Below are 24,692 nucleotides of genomic sequence, written 5' to 3'. Positions count from 1 at the left end.
AAATATGTTTTGTGAAATCTGTAATAAACCTCATCACGAACGCACTCGCTGAAGACAAAGGATAAAACCATTCACCCAAATAATTCACGTTTCCCCCTTTATCTATTTTTTTTTACTCAGACTCACCAAGACAACACTCCAAAGAACAACCATCGGAGGTGATAGTGTTATCCTTTGTACAACCAAGAAAAGTTCCTTTCCAGCCCCGTCGTGCATGCAGTGTACCGATGCCTTTTTCCACATTGTCAGCAAGCAGTTTTAATTTCACACAAAATAAAATCGATCGCAAAGCTTCAGTTTGATTAATCTCTCTTCATACAGCCTACTCACCTTGTACGTTACATTTATCATTTTATTGTATTATTTTCAGCAACATTTACAGCAACATTTGTTTTTCGTATGTAGGCTGTAAAGCTTTTAGAGACATATATAACGAAAATTGATCGTATTATCTAGAAGAATTCAGTTGTGTCGTCCGGCTTTGCGTAAATGTCCGCATCCTTCCTCAAACAAAACTCATTTGCGGTTAATGTCAGTATGCGTCATTGCGCAGCAAGGATGTGCTTGAACCCAATTGTAGGCGCATATAATTTCCAAAGAACCTCTGATACGAGGAGGCTCTACGCTGCAAGTGAAATGACAGGGTCTTCCCTGCCAATGGCCCGTCTCGTGCGTCATTGAGATACTAGGCTTCCGGCAACCGTCCGGACTTAATTATCGCTTCGTTATCTTTACCATTGTTATTTATTACCATAAATCGCCGTCGACATTGTCGATCGTCTAAATTAATCTCTCCGCATCGTTCTGTATCCTCACGAGCGCAACCCCATATTTCCTGCTGTCAGTAGCGCTCCTCCCGCATCGCCTGTCGACTTCGCGGTCCTTCGATCGAACCTCAAGAATGCAGTCCAATGCAGTGATGCTGGCGCTGGTGCTCTTTGGAAATCTCATGGTACTTCATGTCTCAGCTCAAAACGGTAAGAATCAAGATATTATCACGGTCAGTAAGGAAGGGTAGGCTCAGTATCCTGGATGGCTACATAATCGTCTTTACACGTTGGTTCGAGGTGGAGGATAGTAGGCTGATGTCCTGGAGGGCTTGATGGAGGTGGCTAGGGTGAAAGGATTTGTGGGCAGCAGTGTAAGATGATTTATTTTTTATAACCACTTTTACGGATGTATTTTTGAATTATATAGCCTATGTGACAAACGTGTTTAATGCCTGGTATTATTAATGTCCTTGGTTTGATGATTTGATGATATTTCTGTGTGCATTAAATTGCAACCTCTAAACGCGCAACATTCTTCTTCAAAACTGCAGTTATGGCTAGCTAAAAATAGGAGACGCTTCTGAAAATCGGCGTGAGTTCAAAAAAAAGAAAAAAAAATCTGTTTTATCCGTTTCGGCCATTCGGTTTGATTCTGAAGGCACTGGGGTATATCCTAAGCATAATCTCCATTGTCAATATGATTACTTAGATTGCCTGTGTCTGTTTTCATTCCACATAAGTCTCTTCGGTGGATGAGACCGTGTTATCCATATTCGTTACGATGTGTCGTCCATGGACGACCGCATTCTTTGGATTTTCCCTTCATAGACGGCGTACAACAGAAAGATTTGTCAAACTGGCTGTTGTGTTAGCCTTCTCTGTTCATCAGACCATATCACTCGAATACGACTAGTTCTTATAACCTCCACATTTGTTATTTGGCAGGATATCGTTCTGTTCTTATTGCTCAACACTCCACTAACTAGTCCTCTGCATAAATAATACGCTTGCACGTGAGTGACACGTATCCTGAGGATTTCTTCTTTTAAATACCGTAGTTCTTCAGTAATTTAAAGGGGTAAGGTTGAATTACTGTTTTAAATGACCTGTCCCTAACATGAATATACTTATTTAAGCATGACAAACTGAAGGAAGTTTTTTTTGTAGGTAATTATGTATTACATTGCTATAAAGCATGTCTACTATTGCAGTGTGTGTGTATATATGTGTGTGTGTGTGTGTGTGTGTGTGTGTGTGTGTGTGTGTGTATGTGTGTACGTATATATGAGCTTTAAGTTTTTTAGCAACATTCTGTGTGACCATGTTTTTCATACGGAAAAATGTCCAGGGAACTGGCACACAGACACTAAATATTCAGTTTGTCACCTCAACCTCAATGTGTAAATAGTTTCTGCTATGACATCAAGTTGGTAGATACATCAGAATAATATATGTATAAATATAAATCCAACCAGCAGACAGACTGAGACTCTAAAAGCTACAAAAAGATAAATAAGTCCACAGCATGACACATACTGTCTCGTAAGATGTTAGACCTTAAGAAAAAAAAAGGGAAAGAAAAGAAAAGAAAGAGCAGTGTTATAGGTCAACTCAGCAGTAAATGCAACCTCCCTACGATGGAACAACATAAATACATGTTTTATTTTTAACCATGACAAACAAATCCTCTGCAAAACCCAAACAGTGTGATGCTGTAAGTATACTTCAGTTTGTCGTGATACGTGGAGCACCTGCTGTCACCCTGTGGCATAAGGCTGGTGTGTGAATGAAGACCTGCTTTGATCAGACACACTCATTGGGCCTCATTCACCAACTGTTCTTAAGAAGAAATTTGTTCTTAACACCCTCTTATGCAGTTTTCTGACATTCACCAATGTTTTCTTATTTGGGATTTGTTCTTCGGTAAGAACAGAATCTACGCACACTCTAGAGCACACTTACACACATTTGATCAACCCCTCAGGGCTGACATGTCTGTGCAAAATAATTGTTTATTGTGTGTTCTTCAATTCTACAGCTGTACAATATTATAGTATTTAAATTACAGTAATATTTATTATTTATAATATTTTTAATGATTATTTTCACTATTTTACAAAGCATTATGTTCTTTTAAAATAAATAAACACTTCACGTAACACTCAAGAATGTAGTGCATATTTATTCATACTTTTGTACAATGAACAGAGCAACATGAGAATATAACAGCTGATGGAGACTGTGATAAGTGAGCAGTGGTTTTACATACACCACTTATGGGTTGTCCCATCTGAAACCAGACAGGTTGTAAAGCAGGTGTGTGAGAATCAGTCAGTTTTACTTTTATACATATGGATGAATATCAAAATACCTGGACAGAGCAGACGCAGCCACTGTAGCCTTCGATCCTGTCTGCCACTCCATATATGTTGCATCGAACCATTAAGCGGGAGCAGAGGTGATGGCTCAAGCTACATGTTGGTTGTTACAAAAGTACTCAAGGAATCTCGAGAAATAAAGTTAAAATTGCAAGAAAAAAAAGTCTGAATTGCTAGGAAAAAAGTTTGAATTACGCGGAAAAAAAGTCAGAATTGTGAGAAATAAAGTCGGAATTCCGTGAAATAACGTCAGAATTCCGAGAAATAAAGTTGCAACTAAGCAAACTTTTTTTCTTTTTTTTTAAATGTGGCCAAAACGGGCTTCCATAGATTTCTGTGTGTGCACACTGCCCTGCAGTCTCATGCCCTTTTATGGGGATTGGCAGGGCGTTTACCTATGCTAATTAGGAACAACTGGCACGCTCTTTCAATTTACGATGACAACGGGATTCATCATTATAAGAGGAAAAATGCGAACAATTCTGTGGTTTAAGAACACGTCATGAATCTGACATAGACTTTTTCTTAGGACCTTTCTCAAGAACAGGTTTAAGAAAACACACTGGAAGATACTGGTGAATGAGGCCCATTGTCTGTCATGTTCTGTCTGATAAGCCCTCTATTGTTTGATAGAACCCAACTGCTCACATTCCAAGTTCTGCTGTAGGCTTTACCCAGCAAATACTGGACTCCTCTTCAACTCCACATAAATGTCACAGGGCTGTAGAGTCTGAGGAGTCTTCAGAGAACTGACACAAGATGTAGTTTGATTTCATAAGTCAGAACTATGAGCCGCTTGCCTCTTCTCTAACCTCTTACAGTTGTTGTTGTTGTTGTTGTTGTGACATAATTTGCTTTCTGGCATCGGGGATCAGCCGATGCCTTTTTAGTGTTATCACCATGCAAAAATAACTGAAATGATTTATAAACTCAGACTATAATCAGGGAATCAGGGTGTGTGGAGGAAGTAGACCTTAAATCATTGTGTAGCATGCATTCAGATGAACGACAGAGGGACAGATCCTGCAACAGATACTGGCAAGCCTGTAAATAGCAGTGGTCCATTCTGCATGGTTCTATTATTGGAGCTGAGGCGCAGAGCAGAGAACGGTGGCTTTACCATCCTTTTGAGAAAGTGAATCCATTAACTCTTAATGGACTGCAATGTAGAGTGGCAGAGATCTCTTAAAGAGTGTCTTGTGGACTTCTGCAGACAATTACAGCCTAAAAAAACCCTGTACTGTTTTTAATAATAAAACTCAGGCCTATAGACAGAACTGCACTTTCATTTTCCCACAATGTTGGCAAAGCATCGGGGATTTATTTTATGGCTACATTACCAAATAAGTTATTTAATTTGAACTGTACTTACTATCCACCAGACTATGAATGGTTGGAGAGATTGGATGGAGCAGATCATGAGTAATTCTTGATATAAGGATGTTCTAACATTTTTTTAAAATCAAAGTCAAGTTATTTTCTGCCTGCAAGGACAAATTCCTGTCACCCATGAGACTTAAACTGTTATTTCAAACGTCGGCTGAGTCTCATTGGAAAGACAGCCATGAAATGATTTTTCACACAGCACCAGTGGTCTGTCAGGGAACAGTTTTCGCTTTCACTTGGGACTGACATTCTATGAGCTGCTGAAGGGGTTACTCAAATTCAGCTATCTCAGAAATAACAAGACCTCTCATGACTGAAAATTAGTGCTGTACATTGGTTATAAGGTTTGATATGCACGTCCGCTTTGTGGAGTTTCAGATTGAGAACTCTTCCGTGATCGGTTTTAAGAATGACTCAGGGTCAAACATGAACATGGTTTAAAAAGAAGCTGTGGTGCATCCATTTGCGACGAGTTTCAGAAGCAGGACAGAAGGCCATTTTCTTGGTTTTAGTTCTGCACGGAGGGTGAATATCCCCAACATTTTTTTTTTAACTCAGCTTTGTTAAGAGTCTTGATAGCCATCCAAAGCCAATCCACATTGTCTTTACATTTTTTTAAATGGTGAACATGACAAATATTAAGTATGAAAAATAAGGTCGATCTCGTGTTCTCATGGGCATAGTTGTTTGGGGACATGACATTTATTATTCATGGATAACAGACAATACATTTAAATGCTACACTGATTTCACAAATTACAAAGTACAAATATCCATCACTGTTACATTTTAGCAGCAATGCATTCACAATAACAGATTTCCCCGTGGAACGACTCAAAAAAAAAAAAAAAAATTGTTGAGTCTGTGAAGATACCTCCAGGGAGCCTTGTGGAGGCTGCTGCCTATGTTGTAAAACTGGGAGACAGGTCCTTTCGACAGGCTGGCTGGCTGGCTGCTCGGCTGTACAGGCACACGTACACAAAATACCAAGACCTTTGGGGAGGTCTTCCCTTCCGGTCTATGGCAACACGCAAATTCTGCCACCTCCCATTAAATCATAAAGCCTGAGTCAAAGATGTGCTGTGCAGGATGCAGATCTTGGCATCACCCTGTCCATCTGGGATATCAGTGCCATCTGCTCTTAGGTGGTGTCAGTGGAAAAAAAAAATACTTGTATTGGAAAACCTGAAAATGACCATTTATTACTATGTTATGTAATACACCTCTATGTTTTTTTCGAACGGGCTTAGGATATTTTAAATGCAAGCTGATGAATAAAGCCTTCTAAGGGAGGTACACATGATCACAGTGAGGAATTGACCACATTTTGTGCAGGCTTGTACAATTATTCTGTATGTATATATATATATATATATATATATATATATATATATATATATATATAGATGACATCCCAGTAAGTCTGCTGTAATCTGCATCTAACCCTCCTGGCATACACACGGATATGATTGTATTCCATCTGTTTCATCTCACTGGATCCCTCGGGGGAAAACAGCTTCTGTAGAATTGGTAACAGGGGTCTGACAAATAGGGAGTTCTAGAGCCAGATGTTTTCATATGGAGAAAAACACAAGAAATGTGAATGAATATTTATGGCTTTATACAGCAAATTCTACAATGGGAGTAGGAGACTGTTTATGTGTGTAGGTGTATTTTCAGTCAGTAAGAATGGTGTCAACTCCTGTCAAACATTTAGTACTTTGCAACTACTTTAACAGAGACAACAGAAGTAAATTTGTCATGTGTAATTTTCAGTCAGTTTACTTCTGAATTTGAGGTGAGTGACCACGCTGATATTAACTAAGAAGCTTTTTGGTCAGAAACTGAATGACAATATCAGCATACAAAGTCATGTCTCTGAAATACCTGTGTTAAACTGCAGTATTTTTGGAAACAGACATGTTAAGTATTGACAAGGTGTTGATATAGCGGCACAAACAAAATTTGGATTATTCTCTAATGCTAACAGTCAGAGCTGCACTGCTCCTGTGTGTTTCTAACAGGCAGGTTGGATGACTCTACCAGTGCCAGAGATTCTGAAAAGGCTGCTTGACACACCTGCATAATTATTCCTATAGCGTGTGTGAGAGACAGCGTTCCAGACATATCTGGGCGTGGAGAATGAAACAGGTGCAGTTTCCTTTATCGCCTGTGAGTCTGACAAAAAAACGAAGAAGTGGTTTTTCTGAGCGAGCTAACAGGTGATTTGGCACTCTCTTCAGAACAGAAAAAGAGACACGCCGGTTTGACGCTGCGCTGTTATTGATGCCTAATGGGGCTCTGGTTCATCAGAGTGTATATGGTGTGACCTTTTGGTTTTTGATGTCTGTGAAAAGCAAGTTAAAATAAGACGGAAAGTCCGTAAGATCTTCTTTCTTTATAGATTTCAACCTGCTGTGCCAGCATTACCATTACCAACAGCACAGAGAGGAAACTCTTTAGAGTGTCAATGGCTGCGATTAAACACTTCAGAGAGCAGATTACTGCTGTCAGTGTATGCAGTCTCTAAAAGACACTCTGTTAATAAACAGATTTGGTCCGGGTCTGTAAGGATGTGAAAGAGTATGAGTCAGACATCCTCAAGCTCAAGAACATATTACTGAACACGCAGCATTTACATATTCAAAAACAGAGAGAAAATTCTGGTCAACATTCACACATGGTGCAGTTGAAGGTCTGGGTAGCCACATGCAAAGAGAATGCTGTATTAGGCATTTGTTCAGTTATTGAAGGACTGTAACATGGCAGTCAATTTCAAATTAAGGTTTCAGGGCAGAGGTGACAGCACAATGCACTGAAACGCTTATGTTTGCTCATCTTGAATTTCGGTGTGAATTCAGTACTGGTGAAACTGGGGAAATTAATGGTGTGTTAGGATTGGGACTAATTTGTACGAGTGTGACATTTTTTTGTTTGTTTGCTTTTAGTAATTACGGAGAATACTCAGAAAAGACAACAAACACAAGGTTTTCTTGTTTAATGTTAACAAAACAAAAATAGTTATTTCAGTCAGTGCAATCAGTCGTGTAGTTCTGTCCCTTTGACCAGTCTGCACTGCAGCGTATTTGACTTTTAAACAGAAAAAGGTCCCATGTTCAGAGGAAAAGCTGAAACACTAATCCAGGAAGGGTAGACAGATGCCTTGTATTGACCGAGCGGCTTTGTTGTCTAATTTTGGTATGATTTGCTTACTTGCGGATCATATTTTTTTAAGCAGACGTCTGAGAGAAACTCGTGTCCTATTTCTCTTCCTCTTGACTCTTGTGCGCCTTGTCTTCTAAACAGAGCTGAACTGGGTGAAAGAGTCAAAAGTCCACAGGAGGCTTCACCCAGAGAGGATGAGGGCATAGAGCCAACGCATCTGTGTCTTAGCTTCCCTGATTCAATTGAAACAGCTCTCAAAAACATATCACGTCTGTCTTCTTCTCTTTTGTGGACATCCAACAAAGTTTAATTACCAATGAATGAGAAATCTTCACAATGCAAAAAGGGCAGAATTTTGTTGTTGTTGTTAATATAATTCTTTGACATCATCTGTTACTTTGAAGATACGTTCTGTTTTTCATGTGTTTGTCATTCATATTGTTTGGGTTTGGTATTTGTACTTATGCAATGTACTAGTATTTTTTTTTCTTTCCATTTATGGTGCGGTACTGTTCTCAATGGGCAAATATTTTCACCTCTGAGGGCCATGCATGACTGCTTCCACCCACTCCTCCATTATGGGTGGATGAATGCGGTCAAGCCTGGCCAGGCTTTTTGTTCTGCTTTGAACCTCTGTACTTATATCCCTTATGGAAACAAGAGGGCTCCCGTCAGTATCGTTTTAAACAATCCGTGTGCTGGTTTGTTCTTCATAGCTGTACATGTCAGTGTACTCTTTGCTGTTCTGTGGTGCAGCATGTAAATGAGGATGTGGTATGGTACGGCACTCACAGCACATGCAAACTCCAGTAGTTTCAGCTGTGTGAGGAACTGAAGAGGATGATCACATGATCAATCATGTGACTAGAGCTCCACCGCAGTAGATGGCTCATGTCACCCTTCATGGCTCCTCACCCTAACTCCACGCATTTCTATCTGAGCTCATCTCATCAGCATCCATCGCAGTGCTCAAAGACAGCTAACACTACTGCCTATTACACCTTTTACATGTGTTTATAGGTTTTAAGTCGCTTGACTACACAATAGCTATGAAGCACATAGGTGAAACTCCCTATGAATTGCATAGGGTTTGGCCTTTTGTTGGGGGGATAATGATATGAACTCTTGCCCCATTGCTGGAATGGCCCAGAGCCACTGGTAGTATAGGCCATCAATGATTGAATGGCACTGCCTGTCACTGGCGCTTGCCTTGACTTTAATGGAGACTGGGAACATTTCCCAAAGGAGGATTACACAGTAACAACGTTTAAATTTGCTTGGGATATTGATGTGTTTTCAGAAACCAAGGCAATATGTTGAAGTGCTAGTCTGAGGGTTCATCAGACTTTGAACAAATCCAGACTCATTTAGATCTTTTGATTCTTCTGAGAGAAACACATGAAACATACCTGTGTTGTTACTGTACAGGCTGGATTTTCTGTGGCGGACAAAGCCTAGTCAAGGATTAAACCCATGTGGGAATTAAGTTTACTCCGGTGCTAGTCTCAAGCCTTGTCAAAGCCACTAGCCTTTACATAACACGGAGGAAGGACAGCCAAATATGAATGTGATCAACAGCTTTAACACAAGCCGTGTTTTGAGACAGTTTGCGACTTTGGGATTTGTGCTTGGAGTGATGCTGTTAAAGTGGCTGTGTGAGGACAGTGGTTTAGCAGGTGCCATGGCGGTGTCTCAGGAAAGGGAACTTGACTATAAATGAACTTTTTGGGGCCATTAACCTGTTTCTCACTAATGCATTCACACTCTTACTCTTTTCCTGTCTTTATTATACTCAAAACTGGTTTTTTTCCCACTCATTCATGATTTAAGGCTTGCTTCCTCTTAATTTGCTTTGAATCATTTTTCCTTTCTGTTTTTCAACTGATCTGTTGTTTTGTTTCCTTTTTTCCCCTTTTTTTTTTTTCTAAATTTACCCCTGGCATTCCTTGGCCTTTCCATTCCCACCCTCCCCCAACTCTCCTCATCTATCCTCCCTCTGACCCCTCCCTCCACTTCCCTGTCACTCTGACACGCTCTTCCTCTCCAGCTGGGTTTGTGAAGTCGCCTATGTCTGAGACTAAGCTCACGGGAGACACCTTTGAGCTGTACTGCGACGTGGTCGGTAACCCCACCCCAGAGATCCAGTGGTGGTACGCAGAGATCAACCGAGCCGACTCCTTCAAGCAGCTGTGGGACGGGGCACGCAAGCGGCGCGTGTCCATCAACACGGCGTACGGCGCCAACGGCGTGAGCGTGCTGGGAATCACGCGCCTCACTCTGGAGGATTCCGGAACCTACGAGTGCCGGGCCAGCAACGACCCCCGTCGCAACGACCTGCGGCAAAACCCTGCGATCACCTGGATCCGAGCTCAGGCTACCATTTCTGTACTGCCCAGTGAGTGGTCTATGTGCTCTAGTACCTAGATGGTGAAACTAACAATTCCCCTTGTCCCACCACCCAAAAAAAAAAAACGTTTTATAGAGACCCACTGTGTCCTGCTTCTACCACAACTGTCTCCACTCTGCCAGACAAAAAAAAAAAAAGAAAAAAAAAAGAAATAAAACAAAGCACCAACCACCACTTATTTATTCATTTGAAGACTTTATTTGTTTTTATTGGGGAAAAATGTATTTGTTTTTGATGAACTCTTCAAATTTGTTTTTATAATTTGATTATAGTTTGACTTTGTTACATCCAACTTGTACGTCTTACCCTTTCCCAAACAGAATTTGAGGAATCAGTGAATTTAGTAGTCTCTACCCCTCCCAAAGCCCCTGAGCCTTTTGTTGTGGATGACCACAAACCCAGACAAATCCCCAGTCTCTGTCTACCTTCTCCCCTCTCCTCCTACACCAAAGCCCCACCCCCCCCACCCCCACCTCTCACACGCAGTCCATCCTGGCTGTTCCTGTACTCTCTGTGTCGCTTCCTGTTTCACGTGTCTTCTAACATTTTTCTTTTTCTTTTTCCCAAATACTACCTCCTCAATCTCTGGTTTCATTGTGGGTGTCGTTTTTCAGGTTTTTTCTTCTTTTTTTTTTTTTTTTTTTTTGACACTGTTTTAAAGTTTGACATTATTTTTGATGTTGAGTGGATTGTTTTATTTACTTCAAAGCCTGACATAATGTGCTCTGTCTGTACCGTGTAGAACCTTCCAGAGCTTTGAAGTCAGTGTCTCTTTGTGCATTCTGTCCTGAGAAAAAGGGTGGATGGGAAAATGAGAAGAAGACACAAGGAAGAGGTCAATGGAGCTCATTAACGCATTAATACCTCATTACATACAGACTAACCACCCATTCTGTTGTCATGGTGGATCATCTGATGTACAAAAAAAAAGAAAAAAAAGAAAGAAAGGAAAAGAAAGCTAAGATGAAATCTGAAGGTGGACTGGAGGTGGTTTTTAAACTGATGCTGGGGGCCGGTCTCTTAATAAGACTTGGCTCTGTGCAACCTTGTGCCTTCTTTGCATTACGTGTTTGACCGTGAATCAGTAATGACATTATATCTTTTGATTCTTTTTGGTGTGTGTCAAAAAACACAGGGACAATATGAGCTGAATCGTATCTATCTGAACATGTCTCAGCGACCTCACTCCTGAAGAAAAAAAAGGGATGTGGATTGTTGATGGTCGAATGCAAACTCACTGCAATGTACATTTAGAAGTTGGAAAAAAAAAAAAAAATCAGGAGTTCTGCTCCTTGATTCTTGTGGGAAGCGCTGACATTTACCCCAAGAAACACGCTAATCAAGTGGTTGGATCATATTCAAGCTTGAAACTGCTGACTTACTATTGAGGTGGAATGTCTAACCCTAGCACACCTGGGACCGCTGTGATCAAACAGATTACAGTGTATTTTCTCACAAAAGAGGAAAGTAAGAGGTGCTCAGGACAATTCCTACTGAAACCACAGCAATGCCTTTAGCTACACGACATCACGCATACAGCTATTTATCTCTGTGTTCAAGAAAACTAAAAAACAAAAAAGAAACAAAAAAAAAACTAGTATCATTTGATCTTGCTTCATATTCTGTCATTACTGAGAATCAATGTCTCCATATTATATACATGTAATAGAGATTATGACATGTATATAACAGGCTATACATGCTAAAATCCTAGCCGTAAGAATGTATAGTTTGGTGGGAAAGTGCTCAAATCCAATCTGTTCTTGTCTGGGCTTCATAGTGGCAGTGTGAAGGTATTGTGACTGTGCGTAGCTCTGTAGTAGACCATAGTGCTCCCTTATAGATGTGTTTTCCTCTGTACTGCTCTAGCTCATGTTTAAATGAAAGATTGATGTGCCTGATTTGCATTTTGTTGACGTTTTTGTTTTTTCCCCCCAGCTTATAGAATTTACCATAGCAAAATAGCATTTTTTAGTTCTTGTTTTCCCCTACAGAGTTTTTGACCTTCGGTTCTTTTACACACCTGATTTGATAGAGATTACAGTTGTTTACTCATTCTGAGCATTGTGATAAATATTTGTCCCACAGAGACGCGCATTAGTTACTAGAGGCAACAACAATGTCAGATTACACGGACAACCAGAACAGGAAATAGAGGGATGATTTCACCACCCGTTCTTCCTTTGAGCAGGTGTCCTACAAATGACCTTCCTGACAACAGAGCGCTGGATCAAACCCACATGTACCAGAGTGCCTTTTACCTACTGCCCTTGAATGCACTTCTCTGACTGACTGAATATTTATCATCGTTCTGTGTATGTGTGCGTGTGAATGTGAGCGAACAGTTTACTGTGTTTTGTGTGTGTGGGATAAGTGGCCTGTGCACAGTAGAACAGATTGAAGTGAGAGTGGGTGTTCTGTTGCAGGCAGGAATGGACAGAGAATGAGAGAGAGGGAGAGAGAGAGAGATAGAGAGAGCTTCCTCTGGTTATTGGACATACAGAGCTGCAGGAGAAGGTGCTATGAATGCTAATTGGAGTCACTCACAGTGCCCGGCCCAGTGCATCCCCTCCCCCTACTTCTAGAGCCACGACGATCAGGGGTTTACTGTACTCTAGCCAATACCAAATTATAACGACCCTCCTCCTGCTTATTCATCCTGCCCAGTCCTCTCGTTGCCATGGTAGGGCCCGCCCCAAAGCAGAGTAGGTGGAGTAGCAACCATATGCACTCCACTGCTTTCCTGTCCAAGGCAGAAGAGAGGATGCAAGGCAATGTGCTTCTGTTCACAGACTGTCAACATCCCATGTGTCACATGAATGCTGGACACAGGAAGAATACAAATAGCATTATCAGTCTTCAGTGTTTTTTCAGAGTCAGAAGAGTGAGACTGTTAAGTTCACATACATTGTTACTTTAATGGCTTATGACTGCAGTTTCGTGTGTGGATCAAAGTAGTGAGTGATTAATTTTTTATTGCATATCTTATTAGTTCAAAGATGCCCAGTGGAAATATAAGTGTAGGGGGTTGCAAATTTGTTAATCATGTCTTACATTTCCTCAGTAATTTTGGAGTTTAGTGAAATTAACTGCAGATTTACATGTTGCCAGAGTGCCTTGGGTCTTAATGGAGAAAGTTACAATAATGCCTTACTTCAGAACACTGTACTATTTACCATAATGTATCTTGTAGGACAACACTTAATAGTTGCAGGATTTTCCCCCACAGAGTAAGACACCAGATTGTGAACCCCAGGACAAAATAATTTCACCAAATGTTCAACTAAAAGGAAAGACATCGCTTCTGTTAATGTGGAATTTTACATTAAATCTAGACTACCTGTTGGTTCGCATCCCCAGCTGGTTGTGATGTGGACAGCCTAAATTTTGTCTTGAGATAAATTTGACATCATATTACTTCTTCCTCAGAGCCATCTGCTCTGTTGACCATGGTTATGTTTACACATGTGGGACATCATGTGAGCTGTAGGGAGAGCCAAGGCTTCTGAACACACGTTGTTGTTTATTCTCTAAAGCTTTGCAACTTTACCACCACACCCCTCCCAACATCTATACCCTCCCCCTCCCCCCCCCCAACCCCAACAATCATACCCTTCCTTCTGTTCCCTCCACCCCCTCCACAGACTGTTTCTCTCTCTCTCTCTCTCTGTCTCTCTCTCTAAGGTAAGTACCATGTAACAGTAGATTTGACTGAATCAGAGCAGACATACAGGTGCTTTTTAGGTCATGTGTACTTTCTCTAAGAATTAGATCAACATCATTTTTAAAGCTATGCTTGAAGAAGCACTTAAAGATTTCAGGAAAATTATGTATTTTCTGCTTAAATTCTTATTCATATATTCCTGTAATCACACACACATTCTTTGTGCGTATTTTGCCTTGTCCTGAGTCTTATCTCCAACACAGAGCTGATGTCCAGTGGCAGCAGTTCTTTCTCAAAGTTCGCAGTTCTCCATCTGACACAGGTATTGTTTTTATTTTAGAACCAAAGATCAACGCCTCTGATGAGGTGATCCTGCCCTCGGATAGCCACGGACCCCCTGTCACCCTGCAGTGTAATTTAACCAATGCCCACAACACCTACCGCGAGAGTTTCTGGATGAAGAACAGAGAAGAGATTCCAGACACCAGGAAAGATCGGAAGAACACTGAGTACAAGTGAGATTCCATCCATTTACTACTCCACCTTCCAGTCACCAATCAGTGCTGAGACAGAAACACCTTATTGTACTAAACTGAACACCTAAACTGAAGGCATCTTCTCAGATTTGCATTTCTCAGATCGTTGTGTTGAAGCAGAACATGAAATTTTATGCGTTTTAGAAATCATATTGCAATAAAAATCACCACCAGCTGAGAAAGCATTACCATTCTGTTGTGCATACTGCAAAATTATAACAAATATATAAAAATGCAATAGCAATAATAGAACAGAAAGAACAATAAGCCTGCCTCATTTGGCTGTATGCTTAAGCATAAGGGGACCACAGTCCCTGAAAGACCTCTCTCTGCAGACTCTCTTCTGCTAAGCGCCATGTGGCGGGTGGGCGATTTTCTGTCAAACTGTATGTCAGTAATTCTTCACTGATTGTTCTGACTGGAATAGCTAGCAGGTCTGTCAAAGAAAACCGAAGCATCAACACCACTTCCCAGCAGCACATTGAGCGCAGTGCAGTACTAAACCGTGCTGAGGTGAAAACAGCTGTACTGTCTTTTTTTTCTTTCTTTTTCTTTTCCTTTTTTTTTTTTTTTTTTTTTGGTTTGCATTTGGGCTGCATTCTAAGCAGATGCACTGTATTTGCATGGGAGATTGGCAGGGGTATAAAAGAAAATGTGGTTTCGACAAATGTTCTTTGTTTTTGTTTGTAGACTGAACAAACCGAGAGCTGACGATGCTGGGGAGTATATGTGTGTTTACACCTTCGAAATGGCACCAAATACAAACGCCACTATTGAAGTCAAAGGTAAGGCTCTCTAACTCTGAGAGTGGTAGCAGACCATGTGGGTCAGTTTCTTCCTCCAATCATTTCCATTCACCTCAAACCCCTATGAACATGCTTACTGTATTCCTAGATTACACGTTCACATCTACAGAATGATTTAATTTCTTAAAAAAAAAGAACAAAAGAGAGAAAGTGGCTATGGTACAACCTGTACATGAAATACAGGGCACACGCATATACATATGTATAAAGGTTGTCAGGACATTGAACGCAGTAGAAGACAAACAGAATTACATGGCATTTTTGGATTCGCTAAAGGCTAAGCAACTTTGACGAATGAAACATGTCTTACACTGAGAGGGAAAAAATGGGCAAGGCAAGGCTTTTAAAAGGGCTTTAGAGATCCAGCTCCTGCTCCAGCTCCAGGGAGTACAGAGCTCCGCTGGAGCAAAGGCGGTTTTCCAGTCATCGCGGACGAAGCAGCGCCTCGCTGAGTACTGACAGACCTGTGAAAGTCTACACAGCGTGAGCTTACTCACATGCTCTCCACATTTAAGCCAATTTATCATGACACTGCCCTCATGCGCACTGAGCATGCCCGGGCCGTTATGTCAAGGCTGTTTTAAGCGTTGCCTGGTTGCGTAACGCGATGATGCCGCTCTGCTACTGCGCGATAACCGCATCTCCCACCCGCTCCCATGCCTCCTGCCCCCGGGATGCCTTCCAGCACACATAAGAAACCACTGCACTTGGCCCAGCCACGACTTGTTTGTAAAACAATTTGCACACCTAGAACACAGCGGTTTATTTTCATCTTTTATCTTCCATCTTTTCCATTTTAGATTAAGCGTGATGCTTTAATGTTAATCGACCATGAGGTGTGATTTTTGGGGAAATTCTTGAAAAATTTAAAGTTTAAAAAAATGAAGTTTATTCACATGCGTTTGTTTATTTGTCTGAGAGCCTGTGACTAGTTTTGTTTTGAATTTTTAGCTGTAACTGAAACAAAAGAAAAAAACAAAAACTGTTGCCTCTTTCTTTGAGCATACAGCCTCCTAGAATGTCTTGGGTGAAACAGATCTTAAATGTGGATGACTATGAATCTGAAGGTGTTGTTACTTGGATTAGTGTGAGCCAGGGCTCTGTAGATGAATGGGCTGTAATTGGATGAGCAGGCTGGGGTCAGGCACTGTCTCAGGTTGAAGGCGGTCGACTCTGCTCCCAGCGTTCCCTCCGCGCTCTCATGTCCTTGGCACTGCTGTGCCTACAGCACTCAGCTCAGAGGCAACAGATGGAGGCTTCTGTGATGGGCCGGGATTAAGGCTCTGGATCCGCTCCCAGCCGTTTCTAATGGCAGGAGTTTATTGTCCATGATGATAATCTGCTCTAAGCATGGCATGTTTTTGGGTTTCCAGTCAGAATTCTTAACTTTTAATTGCTCACACTAATTTGACATGAAGTAATATGCATGCCCTAAATATACAATTAGTTAAGTTTTCCAAGGTTTGCTGAATTAAATGCCCTTGAATATAATTTACACTTGTAGTGGGTCTGTAAACCACACATGTATGTGTGATATGGTAGATGACATGGTCCTCCCTATGAGAGAATACAGAGATTGAGGCTAAAGAAGAATAAAGGTGCAAGAGCTTTTCCAGTGATGCCTCTGATCTCTGTGCATCAGTCATCACATCCACTCAGACACGCTTCTGTCAGAGCTACTGTTTGGATGCTGGCCAGAGAGAGAGAGAGACAGAGAGAGAGAGACAGAGAGTAACAGAGAAAGTGCCCGACTGTTTGGGCACCACATGAAGAATCACAGGTTTACTTTCAGGCGGAGGAAAACTGTGAGGATAAAGCGCCGCTAAACTACCACCTGTCCTACTTCTCAACGTGCTCGCCTACACACACACACACACACACACACACACACACACACACACACACACACACACACACACGCACGCACACACGCACACGCACACACACACACACACACACACACACACACACACAGACACGCACACACGCACGTACGCGTAAAGATCTATCCTCAGATGGCACGTGCGTTCCATAATTAGAGAGAGGTGATGTCACTCAGTGCTAAGACCACACCTGGCCCATCCTCCATTCTCACAGCAGAAAACACTCGCCCCAGGCCCCTCTCTCTCCCTCCCTGATCCTGCTTAATTGCATGGAAGGTATTACCGTAATTTTAAGGATTAGCAAAAGGCTGTATAGGTTATCTGCCCACTGCACCCCAGAGCTAACAGGACACTCACTTAAAATATCTAAGAAACATATCGTAGAGACGCATGAGATAAATAGGTGAATGAAAAAGCCCAACGGGGAGTGTTTAAATATGTAAACCCATGGTCTTGGCTAGGCTGGTAATAGTCATGCATGTTCATTATGTGCTGTAAAACCACTGAGTGAAAGTCTAAATTACACCACAGCAGGGTTTCACTTTTAACCAAGACCAAGTCACACAGCTCATGTCATGGCCTAAATAACTGTCATGTGTTGAAACACAAATTCAGTTTTCCTGTGACCTCTTTGAAACATTAAATGACCTTTCCTTACTGACCTGTGCAGTACAGGGCAGGTAAGAATTACCAACGAATATTCATCACTGGTTTTTATGTAAATTGCTTATGCTCACCTCTGCAGATGTGCATATACTTCTGAACACTATTACTGTACTTATTATAACTACAAACAAACAAACTTACAAACAAACAAAATAAGCAAATATAATGTGATTTTTTGTAGTTTTAATTAATTTCAGGGTCGTGACCTCTTTTGTCCAATACTATTGCTCAAAACCTTTTGCTGAATGTTTCTTCCTCTTCCTCTTTCATGTTTTTTTTTTTGTTGTTGTTACTGTTTTGTAATAAACACAGCATCTCCTGACATCATCGGTCACAAGCGAAGTGAGAATAAAAATGAGGGACAGAATGCTCTCTTATACTGTAAGTCAGTGGGATACCCTCATCCTACATGGACATGGCGCAAACTAGAGGGTGGATCTTATGTGGTATGTGAAAACCAGACCTTTCCCCTTACCATTTGTTGGAAACAAAAAAATGCTGACAATACTCTTATTATCACAAAGGCAATCATCTATTAAGACTAGACTCTGAAGCTGTGATTGTGCAGAAAATCTTGTTTAAGAGGTAATCCTAAAGTAATAAATATTTGCTGACTGAGTCATTTTCACTGTCTACAGGATATCGACAACTCTTCTGGACGATTCTTCATCATCAATAAAGACAACTACACAGAGCTCAACATTCTCAACCTCGACATCAACACCGACCCAGGAGAATATGAGTGCAACGCAACCAACATTATTGGCTCGCGGTCAGCCAAGTCCATCCTGCGGGTACGCAGTCACCTGGCCCCCCTCTGGCCCTTCCTGGGCGTACTGGCTGAGATTCTCATCCTGGTGGTTATCATTGTAGTCTACGAGAAGCGCAAGAAGCCAGATGAGGTTCCCGATGGTATGTAAATCACAGCTTACGCTGCCATGTACTGCCATTATGATATTTTGCTCACGTTTAACAAGAATTTTACAGAGAGTTTGCTGCACCAAGACCTAAACTGAAGAATAATCTGGAACACATTCTAATAAAAGCAGTCAATGATTAGAGAGCAAGCTCACCTTACCTCAATCAATAGGGAGAATTTGATCAAAAAGAAACACACAACACAAGGAATTTGACAAGCATGCCATTACAGGAAAGAATCTGTGCATGACAAAAGTGAAAACTGCACTTTGACCAGGGATAACCTTTCACTGTTATGCTTAATGTTCAAACCTTTCCGAATCAGGAGATCTGTGCAGAAAAACACACACAAAAAAATAAATAAATAAAAATAAAAAAATAGAAATAAAAATAATAATAATAACCTCCCCAAATATGGCCTCCTGAACGTAAAAAGCCTTAAAGGTCAGTGACACCTGACATTAATGTGTTCAGAAGCGGTATAGGGGTCTCATTTCCTTCAGGCCATTGAGTGTTTTGAACGTGCAGGCACTCTGGCGAATATTCATGAGGCTGTTGACTCAGAAAGGCCTAATGGGAGATACTGACCTCTGTGCTGGAACACATTCTCATGACCCCAAAGGTGGGGGGAATGTTTTTGACCAACAGCAGGCATCATAGCAGGACTTTGCCAAGGGTAAATCAAATGACTGGCCTTGGTCGTAATACTACTATATATCTTTTTAGTCTTCAAACCTTCATGACCACACCTCTGCGCTCAACAACCAGACATTACATGTGTTACATGCATTATGTATTGTGAATGAGCAGAGAGAGAGAGACATGTAGAGGAACCCCATACACACACACACACACACACACAATCAATTCTCAGTCTGGTCATATGAAGTTGGCAGGCAAACAGTACAGATGCATGCTAATATGACATTTAGAGGAGCACATTAGGGTGTCTCAGAGCCAAGGGGAGTCAGGTCACCCTTACAAAACAAGCTGACTGTAGCACTGTCATGGATGACTGAAATCAATCGTTACCAAATTACTAAACACTCGTACTCATGGCAACTGCTGAAAGAAGACCAGATGCGTCCACATGGGGCATGGCATATCTAATTATAGTATCATTTAAAAATCATGTCTTTTATTCATTTAAGACCCCAAAAACATCCAACCAAAACATCATATCCTCTACACAATTATGAACTATATTCATAGTTTTCAATTCTTTCTGTATTACGTAAGCCATCCAGATACCTTGGGTGGCCTGTTTTCTCCCCTAGTTGATTCCAGTGCCCAAAAATAACAAGAGTAAGAACCTCAGTATAGCAAAATAGACAGACAGACAGATGTTGAGATGTCTTATCCCAATGGCTCATGACAAATATTAGAGAATGTAGGCAGCATAATTAAGGAGAAAGGACCAGAATGGAATGAAACTCTTAATCTATTCCAGGTTTTTTTTATTTGTCTTTGGAGACAGGTGACATATTTCCTATGATGCTAAATAACCACAATAACACAAAGAAGATGAAAACAAGAGGAATGCTTAGTAGTATTAATTATCAGATGCTGATGCATCTCTGAAGATGTACCAAATTGTTTGAAACTGTTTAATTCAAAATATTCTTTTGTTGTTTCGTGTTTATAAAGCAATACCTGAATGCATGTCTATAATATTAACTCAATTTAACTCATCCTTATGAACACTTGAAACGATAGCCTATCACAATTTAGCAATACCTTAATTTTACCTGTCCCTCCTCAAAACATTATCCAAAAAGTGACTGTGATCCTGACCAGTATGCTTCTATCCATGTTACGGTCAGGGATTCAGTGTTTTAAACAGGGACACACAGAGCAGCAAACATTCATTTGGATGCAAGTAAGATGATCAAGAGCAGGTCAGTTTGGGAGGTTCTTTTCTTTTCTTTCTGTTCTTTTCTTTTCTTTCTTAACTTCAACCACTTTTGTCCCCCTTTCTGAATTGCATCATAATCTTAATTGGTGGTAAGTGAGAGAATTTGCATGTCTTCAAGGATGGTTTTTTGTTTTTATTTGGTTTTTTTTTTTGGTTTTTGTTTTTTAAATCAGCTTCTATTTGTCTCTGCAGTCCATCCAGACCATGCTGTTAACCTGTTTATTCAACAGATAACATTGTTCTGTTTGCTTGTTATTTAAAAATTGTTATATAAAAAAAAAAACATTAACACATATGGCCGGCGATGGACATAAACCTCCCATTTCAAACAGTCCGCTTTTCATTTGTTCAGCTTCTGTGTGTTTTGTATTTTCCATGTAGATTTTGAGTGTTTTGTACTGACGCATTCCCAAGGAATTTCTAACAGTGTCTAAAGGGGGAGAAATGTCTGGTCCTTTCCAAGTTCACAGTTAAGGTTCACTGCCCACGTAAATTCACACCAGCAACTATTTTTCTTTTTTTTTAAATGGGTACACAATACAACACACCAGAGAGTACTGAATGTGATTTTCGACACAACTTCAGACTTTGCCGATGTGTCAAAACAAGCAAAGATGACATCATATATTACGCCAGAACATGAGACACACTTCTGAAGTCTGAAATGTGTCTGCCTCAGTTTGTTAAGAAGCCTTTGGCTGAATCACTGAATGGCCTTTAAGTCATACGTCAGAAGTCAAGTAGAGAAGTAGCATGCAGACAACATAAAGCAATATATATATTCACATACACACACACATACACACGCATATATATATATATATATATATATGTGCGTGTGTGTGTGTGTGTGCATTTTGGCTTTGTTTGAATGAGCACTGTGCAGTGCTCTGGGAGAGCCTTTGCCCTGGGACTGGATTTATCTACAGGAGAAGGGGAGGAGGGGTAGATTAAGGTAGATTATATCTGCTGTCGTCCTATCAGCACAACCCCAGATGAGGACGCGCAGCAGTGGACTTAGTATTTTATATGATGCTTTATCTGAACATTTTTTTCAGCAGTATTTTTCTTTGACATTCAATATCACATTTTTTGACTTTGACTGATTTATAAACCTGTTTTTAGACACCATGCTCTTGTGTTCTGAAACAGTGAGATTCAAATTATGTTTACAGTTAAAGCTGTAGCCAAAACATGCTCCTGTTACTTGAGATACACACATTTGTGGTGTTACCACAGATGAAAAAAAAAAAGAGAAAAAGAAAACACATTTTTATTACAGCTTTGTTTAATCTCTTGGAATGTTTTGACCAGTGAAATGCAGAATTAAACACTGTGGCAGATTCTCATTTACAAACACACTGTACAGGAAAATGTGAACAGTATTGATATGTGTGATGCATGCCACAGTTTTTGCCCAGTTGGTCATTTCATTGGATTACGATTGATTTGTGAAACAGCAGATGGTTGTAAGTGGGAGTAGATGGAGTCGTAACTCTACAGGTTTCAAATAACCAAACCTTTAACATATGGAATTGTCCCCTGACCACACTGTCTTGTCTCCAGTAATAACTTTCATACCTGCTCTGTGTAAAGCCCTGTGGAATGCTACTGCCTTTGGACTGTGACTACTGCATGCTGTTTACTCTCACATACTCACATGCACTAACCTTTCAACACCTCAACATGTATGTAAAGACAATATGTCAAATCTACACTTCTCCTGACCTCTCATGTCTGCAAGAAGAGTCCTGTCTCTTATGCTTTCATATGACTGGCTATCACTGTCTTTGTTACGGTGATACTCTAGATGATGATTTTCATACACTGGCTCAATTAATATTTATCTTTTCAATTAACATTAAGGTGTAAATCTGCTTGAGAGAAAATAGACAGTTTTATGGAAAGGTAATTGGTTAGTGTTGTCACAGATTCCCCAAAGACAGACCTCTCTCAGTAATCATGCTCAGATTGCTCCAATCACAGCTCTATCTTTCATACATCTAAATGAGTAAGTTTTTTGAAACATGAGAGACAACACTATTTTCTCATAACCCTAATTACAACAACAACAACAACAACAAAAAATTCACTGAAATGTATACATGTTTAAGCATTTCATACAGATCATTTTTCTAGTGTAGTTATCATGAAGGAGTCATGTCTCACATCTCATTTGATGTTACATACTTGATGCATAAAGTAAAAGCATCAAAACAATGAGACAAACAAACGCTGTGTCATTTTAGATGCAATTAGACTTTGGATGAAAAACCTGCCTGCATTTGTTTAATATTGGTTTTCCTCCTTTCTTGTTTCTCTCTGTCTGCCTCTCCTGAATAAGATGACGAACCAGCTGGGCCAGTGTAAGTTACTCTTATCCTGATTTGTTTATTCACTCTTTATCTGTAACACGTTAAAACTGTGTCTGCCTTTGTTGTATGATGACAGGGAGGTCAAAATTACTTTTATTTATTTTATTTTTGATAGCTAGATGAAAGCTACTAATGGTTGGTGAAGGAATTTTAATCAATATCTGTGACACATCAGATTGAGTGGTTTCTGTTTTTTTCAGTGTGTCGTTTTAATGTTAGTAACAGTTCATTAACCCAGACCATTACACTGTTTTTTTCAGGAAAACAAATTCTACCAACAATCACAAAGATAAAAACCTGCGACAAAGGAATACCAACTGAACAAGCGGAAAAAGAAGGTGTGTATTACAGCGCACACAACAGAATCCCATTGTCTATCTCTCAGTTCTGTACGCACCAACTTCTGCTCAAAATGTATATCTTTGTCATTTAGACCACGCTGTTCTCCCTCAGCGTGCATAAAGTTCAGTCCATGAACAGAAAGAAACACAGTAAAAACATGGGACGTAAATTCATACAGAGGGTGAACTCAGAGTGTACATAAGAGTCCACATGGACTCAGACACTCCCCCTCAGTGTTTCCTGAACACAGCCGTGAAGGAAAGGAAAGAAAGGCAAATGAATCCGCCAGTGACACAGAGTAACGTCTCTTCTGCTCTTTTCCATTTACAGCTGACTAACTGTTTCATCTTGACTACATGAAGGTATTCAAGGAGGGAGCTCCTGGCGATTTTTAATGAAGCATATCCTGTCTCACTTTGGAGAAAAACAAAACAATAACAGTGTACTACTGCAAGAGAGAGAAAGAGAGAGGGAGAGAGGGAGGGAGAGAGGGAGCAGGGTGACTGTCTTAAGCATGCCTTATTCAGTCTTAAGTGGGGATGTGTGGATAAAGGTGAATTCATCCGTTTAAAAGGTGTACACATCTTTTTTTTTTTTTTTCTGTGTGTCAACGTTCCTTTTTAACTGTTTTTATGATGTCCGCGTTCAGAGGTGATCCTTTTTCATGACTCCATATCGTCTCTAATGCATGCAATAATAGCTAATAAGACTGTCACCTTTTTTTCCTCTGTTCTTTTTTTTTTTTTTTTTTAAATTGTCATTTCTTTCATTGTGTGGCTTTGCATCAAAACGGATAACGTGTGTGTATGTGTGTGTGTTTTTTTTAATGAAAACCAAAAGAAAAAAAGAAAAAAAAAAGTCAGATATAATCATGTAGATGCTTGTGCAGTTTGTCATCAAAGCAAACATTAAGGCAAGTGGAGGTGTCACACTTGAAGCTGGTATGAGATGCATTCTGGCTGGCACTGCAGTATTTAATCAAGAAGAATCGACTATTTATCAAAAAGGTGGATAAATGTGACATTTTTTTTTCGTAGTTACTTAGGTGTCTTGTACATGTTGCTCAGTAAGTGTTTCAATATTATATTAACATGTATGTGGGGGAAAAAATATGTTTGTTTGTTTTTTTTTTAATTCTCAATGTCATTCTCATATCTTTTTGTTTTCTTTTTAGTCAAAAATAATTATTGTACAGCATGGCTATAATCCTATGCAATATGTATACAGTTAGATCTATTGACAATTGTAAAGTGGGAGGGATGTTTTATTTTCAGGGAAAAAGCTTTAACGTTATAAGATCAACAGGAGGCTGGTATAGCAGAATGCACTGCCCTAGCTGCATGTCTCTATCAATACCATTTATTAATGTATGTGGTAAGGTGCAAATGGACCAACCTATTGGTGGGAGTGGGTGGAGCCAAATAAGCCATTATAAAAATGTGTGAGAACAAGTGGTTTTTTTTTTTTTTTTTTTTTTTTTT

The 24,692-nt window shown here is 40.2% G+C and overlaps 1 protein-coding gene across 1 annotated transcript; it reads left to right on the top strand.

The window, feature by feature from the left end:
* Nucleotides 1-901: 901 nt before the first annotated feature.
* nptnb (neuroplastin b) lies at nucleotides 902-23,579 on the top strand. The gene is made up of 9 exons (XM_030766193.1): nucleotides 902-977; nucleotides 9,747-10,094; nucleotides 14,111-14,285; nucleotides 14,997-15,091; nucleotides 17,974-18,107; nucleotides 18,300-18,573; nucleotides 22,839-22,860; nucleotides 23,130-23,207; nucleotides 23,542-23,579. Exons 1-8 carry the CDS (start codon nucleotides 902-904, stop codon nucleotides 23,188-23,190), a joined length of 1,185 nt encoding a protein of 394 aa, XP_030622053.1. The 3' UTR covers nucleotides 23,191-23,207; nucleotides 23,542-23,579.
* The last annotated feature ends 1,113 nt before the right edge of the window (nucleotides 23,580-24,692 follow it).

This window comes from Chanos chanos, chromosome 2 (assembly GCF_902362185.1).
Source record: "Chanos chanos chromosome 2, fChaCha1.1, whole genome shotgun sequence".
NCBI lineage: Eukaryota > Metazoa > Chordata > Actinopteri > Gonorynchiformes > Chanidae > Chanos > Chanos chanos.
Note: the sequence above shows the minus strand (reverse complement) of the source record. Positions and strands in the feature narration are given on the sequence as shown.